Source organism: Leptonychotes weddellii, chromosome 11, assembly GCF_054177405.1.
Source record: "Leptonychotes weddellii isolate Sample4059 chromosome 11, ASM5417740v2, whole genome shotgun sequence".
In the NCBI taxonomy this organism is placed as follows: Eukaryota; Metazoa; Chordata; class Mammalia; order Carnivora; family Phocidae; genus Leptonychotes; species Leptonychotes weddellii.
This window is the reverse complement of record NC_138379.1, coordinates 37662148-37677374: the sequence shown is the minus strand read 5'-3', so window position 1 is coordinate 37677374 and position 15227 is coordinate 37662148. Positions and strand designations below refer to the sequence as shown.

Below are 15227 nucleotides of genomic sequence, written 5' to 3'. Positions count from 1 at the left end.
TGGTATCTACCTCATAAGGTTGCTGTGAGGATTGGGTGAATTAATAAAGTTCTTAGAACAGTTCCTGACACATAAATGCTCAGAAAATGTCAGCTATTATAATTCCAGATCTATCACTAAAAACATTATTTCAGACAGTTTTACTTAGTCTAAGTTTCATTATTCACATGTTAAAGGAACTAATCTAAAGTCCTACTCAATCTTCATCAACACTATTAAATTTCTTTCTCAATCTGGTTATACTATTAAGCATCCTTCGGATGTGGATGCAAAATTCTAATCTTGCCCAACTTTTTATTTTATTATCCTGTCTTTATATCCCTCTAGCCATTTAAGTGCCATGGGCTTAGAAAAGCCAAACTCCTATTTAAAAAAAAAAAAAAAGCCAAACATAAAATTATAGAATCCTGTGGAATAAACCCAACTGAGGTTTGTTTTTTTGCTTTTTTTGGGGGGGGGGGTTTTGGTAAACAGTGGTTTTCTTCCTCACAGAAGGTAAAATCCTAGATTTTTAATCATGGGCCAGTCACTAGAACAGTTTCTGGTTGTTTCCCTAGGACAGTGTTGCCTCATCAGAGAGAGACGGCTGCTTGCCTACACAGTTTATACATTCTGAAGTTTATTCATTCCCCACCAGTTCAGACAGTAGGAACAAAAAGGTCAATAGTACCCTTTGGGGAATGCTCAGTACCGTGCTAAATACTTAATATTGCTTTTCATCCTCATAGCAACCTTGTAAAGTACATTAAGATTTTACACGTGAAATGGGCATAGAGCTTGCTCAGCACCGCACAGGTAGTAGGTGGCAAAAGCAGGCTTTGAAAACTGCATCTGTCTGATTTCACATTACGCTCTCCGAAGCCCTGGAGACCACAGGGGGAGGGTGTCAGAGGGCAGGCGGTTGGACCCCGACTCCTCACCTCAGCCACCCATACCTCTGCTTCTGCTGTTAGAAACGGGTAGGGTGTTGAAAGGCAATTGCAAAATTCAACTCTGGGCATTTAAGGTACAACAACTGGGCTGATACCATCTCCCCCTAGGAGAAAGACATAAAATTTTTCAGGTTGTTAGATTTGATTTTTGTGTGTGTGTGTGTGTATTTTTCTTGTTCACTGAACATCAATCATCCTGGTTAACTGGTGGGGTGTGAAAATAAAATCTTGTTTAGGATTTCTCAGATATTGGAGAAATTCATACAGTTGAAATGACAGTAATTAGACACTTCTTTGTAAAAATTATTTTGATGTAGACTATGCATATTAAAAAAACCTCAAGATAATTTTCACAGCAAAGCTCAGTGGTTATTCTTTCAACAGTTCAAAATGTACTTTTCTTTTTAAAATGATCAGGGAGATGAGGAAGCAAACCTCGGTTTGCCCATCAGTCCCTTCATGGATCGTTCTTCGCCTCAGCTAGCAAAACTCCAAGAATCTTTCATCACCCACATCGTGGGTCCTCTGTGTAATTCCTACGACGCGGCTGGCTTGCTGCCGGGTCAGTGGGTAGAAGCAGAAGAGGACGAGGACACCGAGAGTTGTTATGACGAAGAAGATGGTGAAGAATTAGATACAGATGATGAAGAACTAGAAGACAGTCTAAATCCTAGTAAGAATATAGGGATGCTGTAATTTCTTAAATGGATCTTTGCAGTTAGTAACATTAAGTTTGGATCTTTGTTTTTAGGGTGTTTTTTTTTGCCGGGGGGGCAGGGAGAGAGAATCCCAAGAGGGGCTCGATCTCACAACCCCGAGATTGTGACCTGAGCTGAAATCAAGAGTCAGACGCCTAACTGCCTGAGCTACCCAGGTGCCCTTGGATCTTTGTTTTTAAGCTACAGATTAAGTAGTTCTATCTTGAGTACTCTCTGAATGTTCAGATTGAATGGTCTCTTGAGTAACTAACTCCTGTGTGCCGGGGAACGTGCTAACGCGGTCGCATGCGGGCTTGGTTAAAGTGGTGTCTCTTGGGGCACCTGGGTGGCTCAGTCATTAAGCGTCTGCCTTCGGCTCAGGTCATGATCCCAGGATCCTGGGATCGAGCCCCGCATCAGGCTCCATGCTTGGCGGGAAGCCTGCTTCTCCCTCTCCCACTCCCCCTGCTTGTGTTCCCTCTCTGGCTGTGTCTCTGTCAAATAAATAAATTTAAAAAAAGTGGTGTCTCTTTGGGGCCAGTCCACTTCAGGAGGCTCTACCTCTGCACGCACCGTAGGGCTGTGTCACCATGGCTGATTTTGTGAGGTGAGGTGTTCGCGTGGCTAGCGCTCCCCCACCTGCTAAAATCTGCCCTTCCTAAAGACTTGGAAGATGGAACACAATAGTTGGGAGAAGAGGAAACATCTTCTCTAGCCCTAAGGGGAGAACCAAGTTTTGTGTTGTTATGGATTTGAATTGCCAAACTGTAGGGACATAGTTTTCTATATAAAGCAGTGAATATAAATGGAAAAAAAAAATTCGTCACCATTGTAGCTATAAATGAAATCCGTTATTTGCTCTTTAAAGTAGAATTTAAGGGGTGCCTGTGTGGCTCAGTCAGTTAAAACGGCTGCCTTCGGCTCAGGTCATGATCTAAGGGTTCTGGGATCAAGTCCCACATCGGGCTCTTTGCTCAGTGGGAAGCCTGCTTTTCCCCTGCTTGTGCTCTCTCCTGTTCTGTCAAGTAAATAAATAAAATCTTTAAAAAAAAAGAATTTAAATTATATCTAGCATTCCAAGCAGGCTATAAATGAAAACTGATAACATAATTACAAAGAACTACCCCCACCTCCCCAGTTGTATTCAGGATTAGCATAATAAAGAGTAGTCTTCTACCTCTACCCTCTGAGCAGCATCATGGACAAAGTTGACTGGCTTCCAAAAATTATTTATATTCACTGAAACCTTGATACTGGTGTTTAATTCAGTACTTAAATCCTAAAAAGGTTGTTGAACTTCACATTGCTATCATTCATTTCTCCCCTCTCACCCCACCCAGTCTTCCCTAATCCCCTTCTCGGCTTTATTTTCACCTAATAACACCACCATCTCATGTTTTGCTGCTGCTTTTGCTTACCTAGGTCTTTCCATTAGAAGATGAGCTCCATAGTGCAGAGATTATTTCTATCTTACTGTTCTGTGACTACAGCCCCAGCGCCATATATAAATGCCTGGGAAATTATAGGCACTGGGATATTTAGTGAATGAACGAGGGCATTGTATCACTAGGATTACAATATACTGCTTTTAAATTTCACAGAACCACGAAGGAGGAAAGGCAGACGGCGAATATTCTGTCAGCTAATGCACCACCTCACTGAAAACCACAAGATATGGAAAGAAATGATAGAGGAAGAAGAGAAATGTAAAGCTGATGGGAATAAACTGCAGGTGGAAACTCCTTCCTTACCTCAAGCAGATGACATTCAGGTCATTGAAGAAGCAGATGAAGAGGAGGAGAGACAGTTTGAATAAAAGAAAAGGCATATCGTAGAAGCCTGGAGGGCTGTGCCCGGGGTCAGAAATCCCTGCCTGGCACTCAGGGGACAGACCCGACACAGACCATTCCTGCGGGGACAGGCCCGGCTACTGGGAGAAGCCCCCGCTGCTGTGTGCGCTCACCACACGGACAACGCAAGCATCCTTAGAGCATGGCTTCCGTGGACTCATGTTGCAAAGCTCTTCGTCGAAGGCTTCACTGGTATACCAGTACTCTGTCATAATAATGCTTTGCCGGGTAGTAAGCTCTTCTTTTTCGTGAGCGGTAGCTAGAACTAAAAATGCAAGTGACTTCAGTTTCCAAAGTGCCCAGAACTTTTTGCTTTCGTGAAAACAGGATTCATAGTGTTTTTTTCTGAATGTCTTTTAGCTGTTTTGAACATTTTGGCGGGAGCGGGGTTGGGGTGGCGGAGTCAGTGCCTGTCTAAAAAGGAATCCAGTGTTGCCTTTCAGAGGGTCTGTTCAATGCAAGACACCGTTCAGTGCTGTGCTCCCAGCCGGGTTTATCCATGAAAGACTGAGTGACCTTTGTTAAATATAATAGAATCCAGGTGCATCAATTTCTGATGCTTCTTACTGTTGCGTGTTACCTACTATGTGTGTTTGAGTTCTGCTCAGAGTATTCAGGTTTACCATGGACATCAGAAGTCTGAATTCCAGTCTTACTGACTTACATTCCATGGTTGGATTTTTGAAGCTGTTTCGGGTGTAACAACGAAGGGATTTTCTTCTTTAGTCAAAACTGTTCTTACTACTATTGCTCAGGATTCGTATTTTTAAACATTTAGTTTAATATAAACACAGATTTGTCAGAAGAAAAAGGAACTGTCCTAAAGAGGTTAACCTTTTATGAAATGAGCATTATTCTTTCTTAGATAAATTTGAGTCTAATCAAAAGAAATAGGAGCCCCGAAAGCCACAGCGAATAATTGGAATATGCTTATGTCTGGATCCATGTTAGGTGTTGTGCGTTTAGTCACTGTAAAACTGATGCTTATCCTTGTGCATTTCCTGCCGCCTCGAGACGACACGACAGAAGTGACCTAGGACCACTCAGTACCTGCTAGAGCCCAGCTGTGAGTCTAATCTTTAAAAAAAAAAAGTGGGAATACTTAATTGCAAAGAAAATGGACCATATTTACAATGTTCATGAACTCCTAGGGTACAGATATGTACCTGAGTCATGAAAGATTTTTGATGATCTAAAGAACAGCCTAAATGATAACAGGATGGGAGACCAATCTTTTTTTTTTTTTCTTGGAGGCCCTATTTTAGATCTGTGTGGCTTTTGTAGACAGTAAAACCGTTAATTTTCCAAGATGATTCCTTTTAAGTATAATGTCAGGCAATTTCTTACCTACCTAGAATATTTGGCATATCTCAAAGATATAAAGATCTATAGAAATGTTGGAAGTTTTGATCTTGTAAAATATTGAATGAATCACCAAGCTTTATTTATTAGACATGTTGAGTGCGAAGTTCCTCCCTGCCACTTTTGCTACAACTGCCACATAATTTGTAACCTGGTCGCACATTACTAAGTAATAAAATTTTAACTAATTTATTGAGTTTGCACTTAAAATATATATATCCTGGGCTCTTACTTCCCTGGTATACATTTTGCATCCTGCGTAAGTATATTTCTGCTATTGCAAAGTACAAGTGTATAAATTCACATGTGCACATATGCATAATGAGACTCAGATTTCCTATTAAAATTTTGTATTGGGGTTAATGTATATATTTTCTCAAAAGGAATGTTTTTATTAAAAATACTGTTACCGAGAACTCATTTTTAAATAATTTAAATTTAATCTTTGCTAAATAATTGACATATTAAAATAGACCAAAGAAACACTAAGAAGTATCCTTGCTGAAACAAATTCATAAACTTTAAGAAATGAATGTGACTATATTAAGTATATACAGTGCTATTAAATGCAATCTTACTTGAAAAATTGCCATAAGGGATCCCTGGGTGGCTCAGTCGATTAAGCATCTGCCTTCGGCTCAGGTCATGATCCCTGGGTCCTGGGATCGAGTCCCATATCGGGCTCCCTGCTCTCGGGGAGCCTGCTTCTCCCTCTCCCTCTGTCTGCCACACCCCCTGCTTGTGCTCTCTCTCTGAAAAATAAAATCTTAAAAAAAAAAAAAAATTGACATAAGCAATATTATATATTCTATTTTGGTTACTACTGAATCAGATTAATTTTATTATAATTTTCATCATGAATTTGCTGTTTTAACTCACTGGTCTTAGAAATAATTTTGTAGTGCTATATCTGTGTACTTACCCATACATTATTTTTCCATATAAAAACAAACTACTTTGTAAAGTTATTTCCTGATTTGAAGGCTATTTCCTGCTATTCTTTGTTAGTGCTGTTGGCCTTTGCTATTTTTATAAGAATCCTGTAAACTCTAGCATTGCTGAAGTCAAAAATTTCCTCTCTCTAGATTGCATCTCATAGGAACGAACTTCACAAAAGAGATGAATAAAGCCAACTCTGGTTTCTTTCTTATAGTTGCCAGGCTACTCTGAGGAGCTCTAGAGAGTGGGTGGGGATGGCGCAAGAATTATGATTTACCCTGGAGGTAATTGCTTGTGGAAAGAGATTAACAGTATGTGTGGAGGGCGCCTGGGTGGCTCAGATGGTTAAGCGTCTGCCTTCGGCTCAGGTCATGATCCCAGGGTCCTGGGATCGAGTCCCGCATTGGGCTCCCTACTCCTTGGGAGCCTGCTTCTCCCTCTGCCTCTCTCTCTATCTCTCATGAATAAATAAATAAAATCTTTTAAAATAATAAATAAATTAAAAAGTGTGTGTGGAAGCCCGGACAAGAACACGTCTCCACCTTGGAGGAGCCGAAAGAGGTTGAGGGTGGCTGGCAGGGAGTGGTAGAGAGAGGGTGGCTAATGAAGAGCCTGGTAAAGCATGACATGCCATTTAAACTTTTTTCCTCAAGGAAATGGGGGACTGAAAAAGTTTTCATCTGGAAGAGTGACCTGATTACATTTACATTTTATAAAGATCGTTCAAATAACATACTATGTCAAATGGAAGAATAAGATTAGACATGGGGAGATCTCCCTGATCTGGACATGGAAAGATTATAGGACAACAGAGAAGTGAGTAGACTGAAGATTTGAGATGGAGGAGAATCCGTTTGCCCTGGTGATAACTGGATATGGTGGTTAAGAAGACCGTCGGGACTTTCAGATTTCTGCTTTGGGCGACTGTGCATGTCATTCACTGTGAGAGGGTATACCCAAGAAGGAGTAGACTGTGGATGTGGTGGAGGGACAGGGGTATGTGTATATCCTATTGGTTCTCTTTCTCTGGAGAACTTTGCTAAAAGTCACCAAACACTAGGAAACAACCCTAAAGGAGAATAGCAGATTTAGACTACCCAATGTCTGCAGATGCTGCATTGCCTTATCAAAACAATATGAAATAACCATGCATGGAATGTTTAAGGAAATAAGATACAAAATGACAAAAAAAATGAGCAAGCAGTTAGAAATTTAAAACTCACCAGGTACGAGGGCGCCTGGCTGGCTCAGTTGGTGGAACATGTGCCTTCATCCCAGGGTTGTGAGTTCAAGCCCCATGTTGGGCATGGAACTTAAATAAATAAAGATTCACCAGGTACAAGTAGCTATAAGACTGATGACAAACTTCTCAGTACCAAAAATGGAAGCCAGAAGTCACTACAACATTATCTGCTAAGTGCTGCGAGGGAAAAATGAATAAAAAAAAAAAAAAAAAAATCTGTCAACTTACAGTTAATCACCAAAACTACCAAAAGTGAGGGTAAAATAAAGAGACATTTTCAGATAAACACTGATCTTTTCCCATCAACAGACTTAATCTAATGAAATTTTTAGAGCAGTACTTCTAAAGTTTACTGTAATGTACATATAAATCATTTCGTGATCTGGTTAAAATGCATATTCTGATCTAGTAAGTCTGTAGTGGACCTCAGGAGTCTGTATTTCTTAAAAGTAGGTCCCTAAGAGTGGAGTTCTTTAAAAAGTTCTCAGGTGCCTGGGTGGCTCAGTCGTTAAGCATCTGCCTTCGGCTCAGGTCATGATCCCGGGGTCCTGGGATCAAGCCCCGCATCGGGCTCCCTGCTCCACGGGAAGCCTGCTTCTCCCTCTCCCGCTCCCCCTGCCTGTGTTCCCTCTCTCGCTGTGTCTCTCTCTGTCAAATAAATAAATAAAATCTTAAAAAAAAAAAAGTTCTCAGGTGATATAATGATGCTACTAGTCTGTTGACCACATTTAAGAGTAGCAAGATTCTAAAGTGCATACTTCAGAAAAGAAGAAAAATGACCCAGAGGGAAGATAGGCAATGCAAGAAGGAAAAGTAAACAGATTAATAAACAAATTTAGGTAGGTCTTAAATCATTATTTATATGAACTAAAAAAATATTTTGTGTGCCTTAAAATCCTGGATAACATGTTAATCAAGAAATAAAGTTAAGGGTCTTACATGGTTTACAAAATGGAAATTAAGATACTAACTTTAGACTTTGTTAAATTAGGAAAAATGCAAAAATTAAGGGAAACTAAAGTTTTAAAAAGTATATAACTTCTAAACTGGTTGTGGTAGGGGAGTAAAAAACCTGGAATTGATAAAAATGTCATAAACGAGTAAAGAGAAACAATAGGACAAATAGGGGGAGAAAAGGTAGGAACGAATTTTAAAATATCAATACCCACAAGAAATGTAAATAGTATTTTGGATTGGCACACCTAATCTGTCAGGGTTGTTTTCAAGCCAGCGTGTAGTAGTACTTACAATGTACTGTTAAACATCGTTCTCAGTGATTTGATGTTAATTTATATTATCACCACCATTTTAAGGCAGATATTGTATTATTACCTCTGTTTTGCAAAGGCAATTTATCAGGTACATAAAATACATGTACTTACCCAATAAAATAGTCTCAAAGATGAATAAATCAAAAGTTGGTAGAACTACAGAGAAAAATTGTCATTTCTACAACCTGGATGGGAGATTTAACACAGTAAGTTAAGCAGACCAAAAGTTAATAAAAATATAAAACAGCACAGTAAAGTCTCTTTAGACACATACAGAACATAAAACCCAGCAAAGAAAATTTTTGTCCTTAAAAATCCAAAGAACACTTTAAGTTGACTACATACTTGTGTATAAAGCAAGTCCTAATAAGCTTCAGAGAATATGTATCATACAAATACCATGTTCTCTGACCACAAGACCATTAGTCTTCAGTTATTTTTTGTTACTTATTTCTATGTATGCTTGATAGATTAAAGAAATTGCTCCTAAATAACTCCAGGCTAAATAAATCATAATGGGCATTTAAGGGATGCCTGGTTGGCTCAGTCGTTAAGCGTCTGCCTTTGGCTCAGGTCATGATCCCAGGGTCCTGGGATCGAGCCCCGCATCGGGCTCCCTGCTCGGGGGGAAGCCTGCTTCTCCCTCTCCCATTCCCCCTGCTTGTGTTCCTGCTCTTGCTAACTCTGTCAAATAAATAGAATCTTAAAAAAAAAAAAAAAAGGGGGGGCATTTAAACATAAGTAGAGATGAATGATTAAAATACCTGTACTACTTTCCAAAAATTAAGATGTGTTGAAAATGGCACTTGAAGAGAAACTTAGGGCATTAGAGGGTTATATTAGAAAAAAGGCTGATAAGTTAATGAGCTAAGCATCCAGCTTAAGTTAGAGAAACAGAATATAGACATATTAACAAAATGAAGGATAAATCATGATCTCAGAAGAGCAGAAAAAACATTTGATAAAATTCATCATGTTTATGATAAAATATCTCAACAAAGTGGGTAATAAAAGGAACATAAGACCATAGATGGACAAGCCCACAGCTAACCTAAAATAAAAACAAGACAAAGATGCCTACACTCGCCACTTTCATTCAACATAGTATTGGAAGTCCTAGCCAGAGCACTCAGAGAAGAAATAAAAGCTTCCAGTTTGAAAGAAGTAAAATGTAAAAAAAGTAAGTAAAGAAGTAAATGTAAAAAAAGTAAAAGAAGTATAATATCATGTCCTCTCTACTTGCAGATGACATATTATATACATATAGAAAACCCTAAAGACTTCATAAAAAAAAAAAAAACTTAGAATAAACAAGTTCAGTAAAGTTGGCGGGTACAAAATAAAAAATCTCTTGCCTTTCTATAAACCAATGAAATATCTGAGAAATTAAGAATCCCACTTAGAATTTCAAAGAGAAAATACATAAAAATACAACTAAGAAGGTGAACAATATAGGGGCACTTGGGTGGCACAGTCAGTTAAGCGACTGACTCTTGGTTTCAGGTCAGGTCATGATCTCAGGCTTGTGAGACTGAGCCTGGTGACCGGCTCTGTGCTTAGCACAGACTCCGCTTGGATTTTTTCTTCCTCTCCCTCTGCCCCTCCCCTCTATGCTCACGCACATGCTCTCTAAAATAAATAAATCTTTAAAAAAAAAAAAAAGTGAACATACACGCTAAAAAATGTAACACATTGAAGAAAAATGAATAAATGCAAGATTCAGTGCTCATGGTTGAAAGAATATTGTTAAAATGTACAGACAAAAAAAAAAAAAAAATGTACAGACCACCCAAAACAATCTATAGACTCAATGCAATCCCTACCAAATTCCAGTGGCATTTTTAAGATTGAGATATAGGGGCGCCCGGGTGGCTCAGATGGTTAAGCATCTGCCTTCGGCTCAGGTCATGATCTCAGAGTCCTGGGATCGAGCCCCGCTTCGGGCTCCCTGCTCGGCGGAGAGCCCCCTTCTCCCTTTCCCTCTGCCTGCCACTCTGCCTACTTATGCTCGCTCTCTAGCTCTCTGTCAAATAAATAAATAAAAAATCTTAAAAAAAAAACAAAACAAAAACTGGACCACTTTCTCACACCATATAGAAAATAAACTCAAAATGGATTAAAGACCTACATGTGAGACCTGAAGCCATAAAACACAAAACGGGCAGTTACCTCCTTGACATTGATATTGGCATTGGTTTTTCTGATAGGTTAGCATGAGCAAAAACAAACAATTGGGACTACATCAAACTGAGAAGATTCCCGCACAGTGAAGGAAGCCACCAACAAAACAAAAAGGCAAAACTCAGTGGGAGAAGATATTTGTAAAGGCCCTATCTGATAAGGGGTTACTATCCAAAATATACAAAGCACTCATACACCTCAATAGCAAAAAACAAACACCACAAAAACCAAAACCCGATCCAATTTAAAAAAATGGGCAGAGGCTCTGAATGGACCTTTTCCCAGAGGAGAAACAGATGGCCAAGAGGTACATGAAAAGTGCTCAACATCACTAGTCGGGGAAATGCAAATCAAAATCACAGTGAGTGATCACCTCACACCTGTTATCTCCTGTCTTTTTTTTTTTTTTTTTTTAAAGATTTTATTTATTCATGAGAGACAGAGAGAGAGAGAGAGAGGCAGAGGGAGAAGCAGGCTCCCCGCCTAGCAGGGAGCCCGATGCGGGACTCGATCCCAGGACCCTGAGATCATGAACTGAGCCGAAGGCAGACGCTTAACCATCTGAGCCACCCAGGCGCCCATCTCCTGTCTTTTTGATAGTAACCATTCTAACAAGTGCGGGCAAGAAAGAAGAGAAAAGGCGACTCTTGTGTGCTGTTGGTGGGAAAGTAAACTGGCATGGCCACTAAGACAAACATACGAAAGTTATCCCCAAAATAAAAAAAGAACTACCATATGATCCAGCAAGTACGTGCACTTCTGGGTATTTATCCAAAGGAAACAAAAACACTAACTCAAAAAGGTGCATACACCCCCAAGTTCATTGTAGCATTCTTTGCAATAGTCAAGACATGGAAGCAACCTAAGTGTCCACTGATGGATGAATAAATAAAGAAAATGTGGCATATATGTCCAACAGAGTATTCAGCCATAAAAAAGGAAGAAATCTTGTGACATTTGTGACAACACGGATGGACCTTGAGGTCCTTAATCTAACTAAGTGTAAAAAGTCCGTGAAAGAAAAATACCATACAATCTCCCTTATATGTGGAATCTTAACCGATGACAACAAACTCAGGTACAGAGAAAAGATTGGTGGTTGCCAGAGGTGGGGAAGTGGACAGAATGGGTGCAGTTCGTGAAAAGATACAAACTTCCAGTTATAAAATAAATAAGTCCTGGGGATACTATACAACATGGTGACTATAGTTAATAATCCTCTATTATATATTTGAAAGTTGCTAAGAGTAAATCTTACAAGTTCCCATTGCAAGAAAAAAAATTCTGTGGTGATGAATGTTAAGTGCATTTATTGTGGTGATCATTTCACACTATATACAAACATCAAATCATTATGTTGTATACCGGAAACTAATATATATCAATTATATCGTACTTGGGAGATTGAGTTGGGAAGGGGGAGACCTAGTAAGGAGGTCAGGGGAAACCAGCATGGTAGACAGCAAGATGCTTGCTGCTCCTGGCTGCCAGACTAATTTCTAGATCCTGCTTGCTGGCAGACATAGGGCACTCAAGGTGTTGTTAACACTGTGTAAATTGAGTCTGGAAATGGACAGGACTGAGCTTGAAGGCCCCCATTCTTGCAGCTGAGCTCAGCAGGAGAAAAACAGGCAGCAACTGAAGGAGGGGGCATGCCACGGTGGCTCAGTCAGTTGAGCGTCTGTCTTCAGCTCAGGTCATGATGCCGGGGTCCTGGGATTGAGCCCCACATCTGGCTCCCTGCTCAGCGGAGAGCCTGCTTCTCCCTCTGTCTGCCACTCTCCCTGCTTGTGCTCTCTCTCCCTCCCTCTCCCTTTCTCTCCCTCTCTCTGACAAATAAAATCTTAAAAAAAAAAAAAAAAAAAAGAATTGAAGGAGGGATAAAGAGTTTCCCAGACAAACAGAAGTTAAAGAAGTTCGGGGCGCCTGGGTGGCTCAGTTGGTTAAGCGACTGCCTTTGGCTCGGGTCATGATCCTGGAGTCCCAGGATCGAGTCCCGCATCGGGCTCCCTGCTCGGCAGGGAGTCTGCTTCTCCCTCTGACCCTCCTCCCTCTCATGCTCTCTGTCTCTCATTCTCTCTTTCTCAAATAAATAAATAAATAAATAAATAAATAAATAAAATCTTTAAAAAAAAAAAAAGAAGTTAAAGAAGTTCATCACCACTAACCCGGCCTTTTATAAGAAGTGTGAAGGAGATTCTTTAAGTGGGAAAAGAATAGGCCATAAGTAGAAGAATGAAAATTATGACAGAATAATTTCACTGGTAAACTCAAACATGTAGTAAAATAGCAGATCGAGATTGATCACTTATAAAGCTAGTATGAAGATTAAAAGACAAAAGTAAAATCAACTACATCTACAATATTTAGTTAAGGGATACACAAGTGAAAGGATGTAAAATAATGACAGCAGATACATAAATTGGGGGGTGGGATGGGAGTAAAAATGTAGTGCTTTGAAGAATGTGTTCAAACAAGGGCGCCTGGGGGCGGGGGGGCTCAGTCGTTTAAGTGTCTGATCTTTGGTTTCAGCTCAGGTCATGAGCTCAGGGTCATGAGATCGAGCCCTGACACTCCCAGCTCCACTGGGAGACTGCTTCCCCTCTCCCTCTGCCCCTCCCCCTGCTCATGCTCCCTCTCTCACTCTAAAATAAATACATCTTTTTTTTTTTTAATTTATTTGACCGAGAGATACATAGCGAGAGAGGGAACACAAGCAGGGGGAGTGGGAGTGGGAGAAGCAGGCTCCCCCCTGAGCAGGGAGCCCGATGTGGGGCTCGATCCCAGGACCCTGGGATCCTGACCTGAGCCGAGGGCAGACACTTAACGACTGAGCCACCCAGGCGCCCCTAAAATAAATACATCTTAAAAAAAAAAAAAAAGAATATGTTCAAAAATATCAATTTAAAATATACGGCCATATACATAGAGTGTTATATATGAACCCCATAGGAAACGCAAACCAAAAACTTAGACACACACAAAATAGAAAGGAATCCAAGCATAACACGAAAGATTGTTATCAAATCACAGGGGCAGAGAGAGAGCAAAAGAAGAAAGAGAAGAACTACAAAACCACCACAAAACAATAACCAAAATGGCAGTAAGTACATATCTATCAATAATTTTAAACGTAAATAATTACTTTCAATGCAAGTGGACTAAATTCCAATCAAAACACATAGAGTGGGTCGCCTCGGTGGCTCAGTCAGTTAAGGATCTGCCTTGGGCTCAGGTCATGATCCCGGAGTCCTAGGATGGAGCCCCGCATCCAGCTCTCTGCTCAGTGGGGAGTCTGCTTCTCCCTCTCCCTCTGCCTGCCACTCTGCCTACTTGTGCTCTATCAAAAAAATAAATAAAATCTTAAAAAAACAAAACAACAACACATAGGGTGACTGAAGGGATTTTTAAAAAATTTAAAAATGGCCCATCTATATACTGGCACAAAAGACTCACTTCAGATCTAAGGATACATAGACACTGAATATAAAGGGATAGAAGAAGAGGGGCGCCTGGGTGGCTCAGTTGTTAAGCGTCTGCCTTTGGCTCAGGTCATGGTCCCAGGGTCCTGGGATCGAGCCCCGCATCGGGCTCCCCGCTCTGCGGGGAGCCTGCTTCTCCCTCTCCTTCTGCCTGCCATTCCCCCTACTTGTGCTCTCTCTCTCTCTGACAAATAAATAAAATCTTTAAAAAAAAAAAAAAAGGGATAGAAGAAGATATTCCATGCAAACAGAATCAAACAAGAAACTGGGGTAGCAATACTTCTATCAGATGAAGTAAACTTTAAACCAAAGATTATAACAAGAGACAAAGAAGGGCATTACATATTAAAAAGGATCAATCCAACAAGAGGGTATAAAAATGGTAAGTGTCTAACACCCAATATAAGAGCACTTAAATATATAAAGCAAATATTAACAGACAAATGGATAGTAATCCAATAGCAGGGGACTTTAACACCCCACTTACAGCACTGGATCTAGACAGAAAATCATTTAGGAGGGGCACCTGGGTGGCTCAGTTGGTTAAGCAGCTACCTTCGGCTCAGGTCATGGTCCCAGGGTCCTGGGATCGAGACCCACATCGGGCTCCCATGCTCGGTGGGAAGGCTCCCGCTCCCGCTCCTTGTGTTCCCACTCTTGCTGTGTCTCTGTCAAATAAATAAAATCTTTAAAAAAAAAAAAAAAGAAAAGAAAAGAAAAAGAAAATCATTAAGGAAACAGTGGCTTTGAATGGCATCTTAGACCATAGGGACTTAACAGATACATAAAAGGACTTTCTATCCAAAAACAGAAAATGCACATTCTTTTCAAGTCCACATGGAACATCTTCCAGAATAGATCACGTGTTAGGCCACAAAACAAGTCTCAATAAATTTCCGAAGATTGAAATCCTATCACATACCTTCTTTGACCACAACATTTCGAAACGAGAAATCAATTACAAGAGGAAAACTGGAAAACACAAACATATGGAGGCTAAACCACATACTACTAAACAACCAATGTCTCAGTGAAGAAATCAAAGGGGAAATCAAAAATACCTTGAGCCTGGGCGCCTGGGTGGCTCAGTTGGTTAAGCGACTGCCTTCGGCTCGGGTCATGATCCTGGAGTCCCGGGATCGAGTCCCGCATCGGGCTCCCTGCTCGGCAGGGAGTCTGCTTCTCCCTCTGACCCTCCTCCCTCTCATGCTCTCTGTCTCTCATTCTCTCTGTCTCAAATAAATAAATAAAATCTTTAAAAAAAAAAAA

The 15227-nt window shown here is 40.4% G+C and overlaps 1 protein-coding gene across 1 annotated transcript in view; it reads left to right on the top strand.

Annotated features, from left to right (window-relative positions):
• PDE3B (phosphodiesterase 3B) overlaps nt 1-5034 on the top strand; it is a 169992-nt gene extending 164958 nt beyond the window's left edge. The window contains exons 15-16 of the mRNA XM_006743160.3: nt 1350-1605; nt 3232-5034. Of these exons, the coding sequence (XP_006743223.2) occupies nt 1350-1605; nt 3232-3446 (471 nt within the window). The 3' untranslated portion in view covers nt 3447-5034. The remainder of the gene's footprint in view (nt 1-1349; nt 1606-3231) is intronic.
• Nucleotides 5035-15227: the final 10193 nt, after the last annotated feature.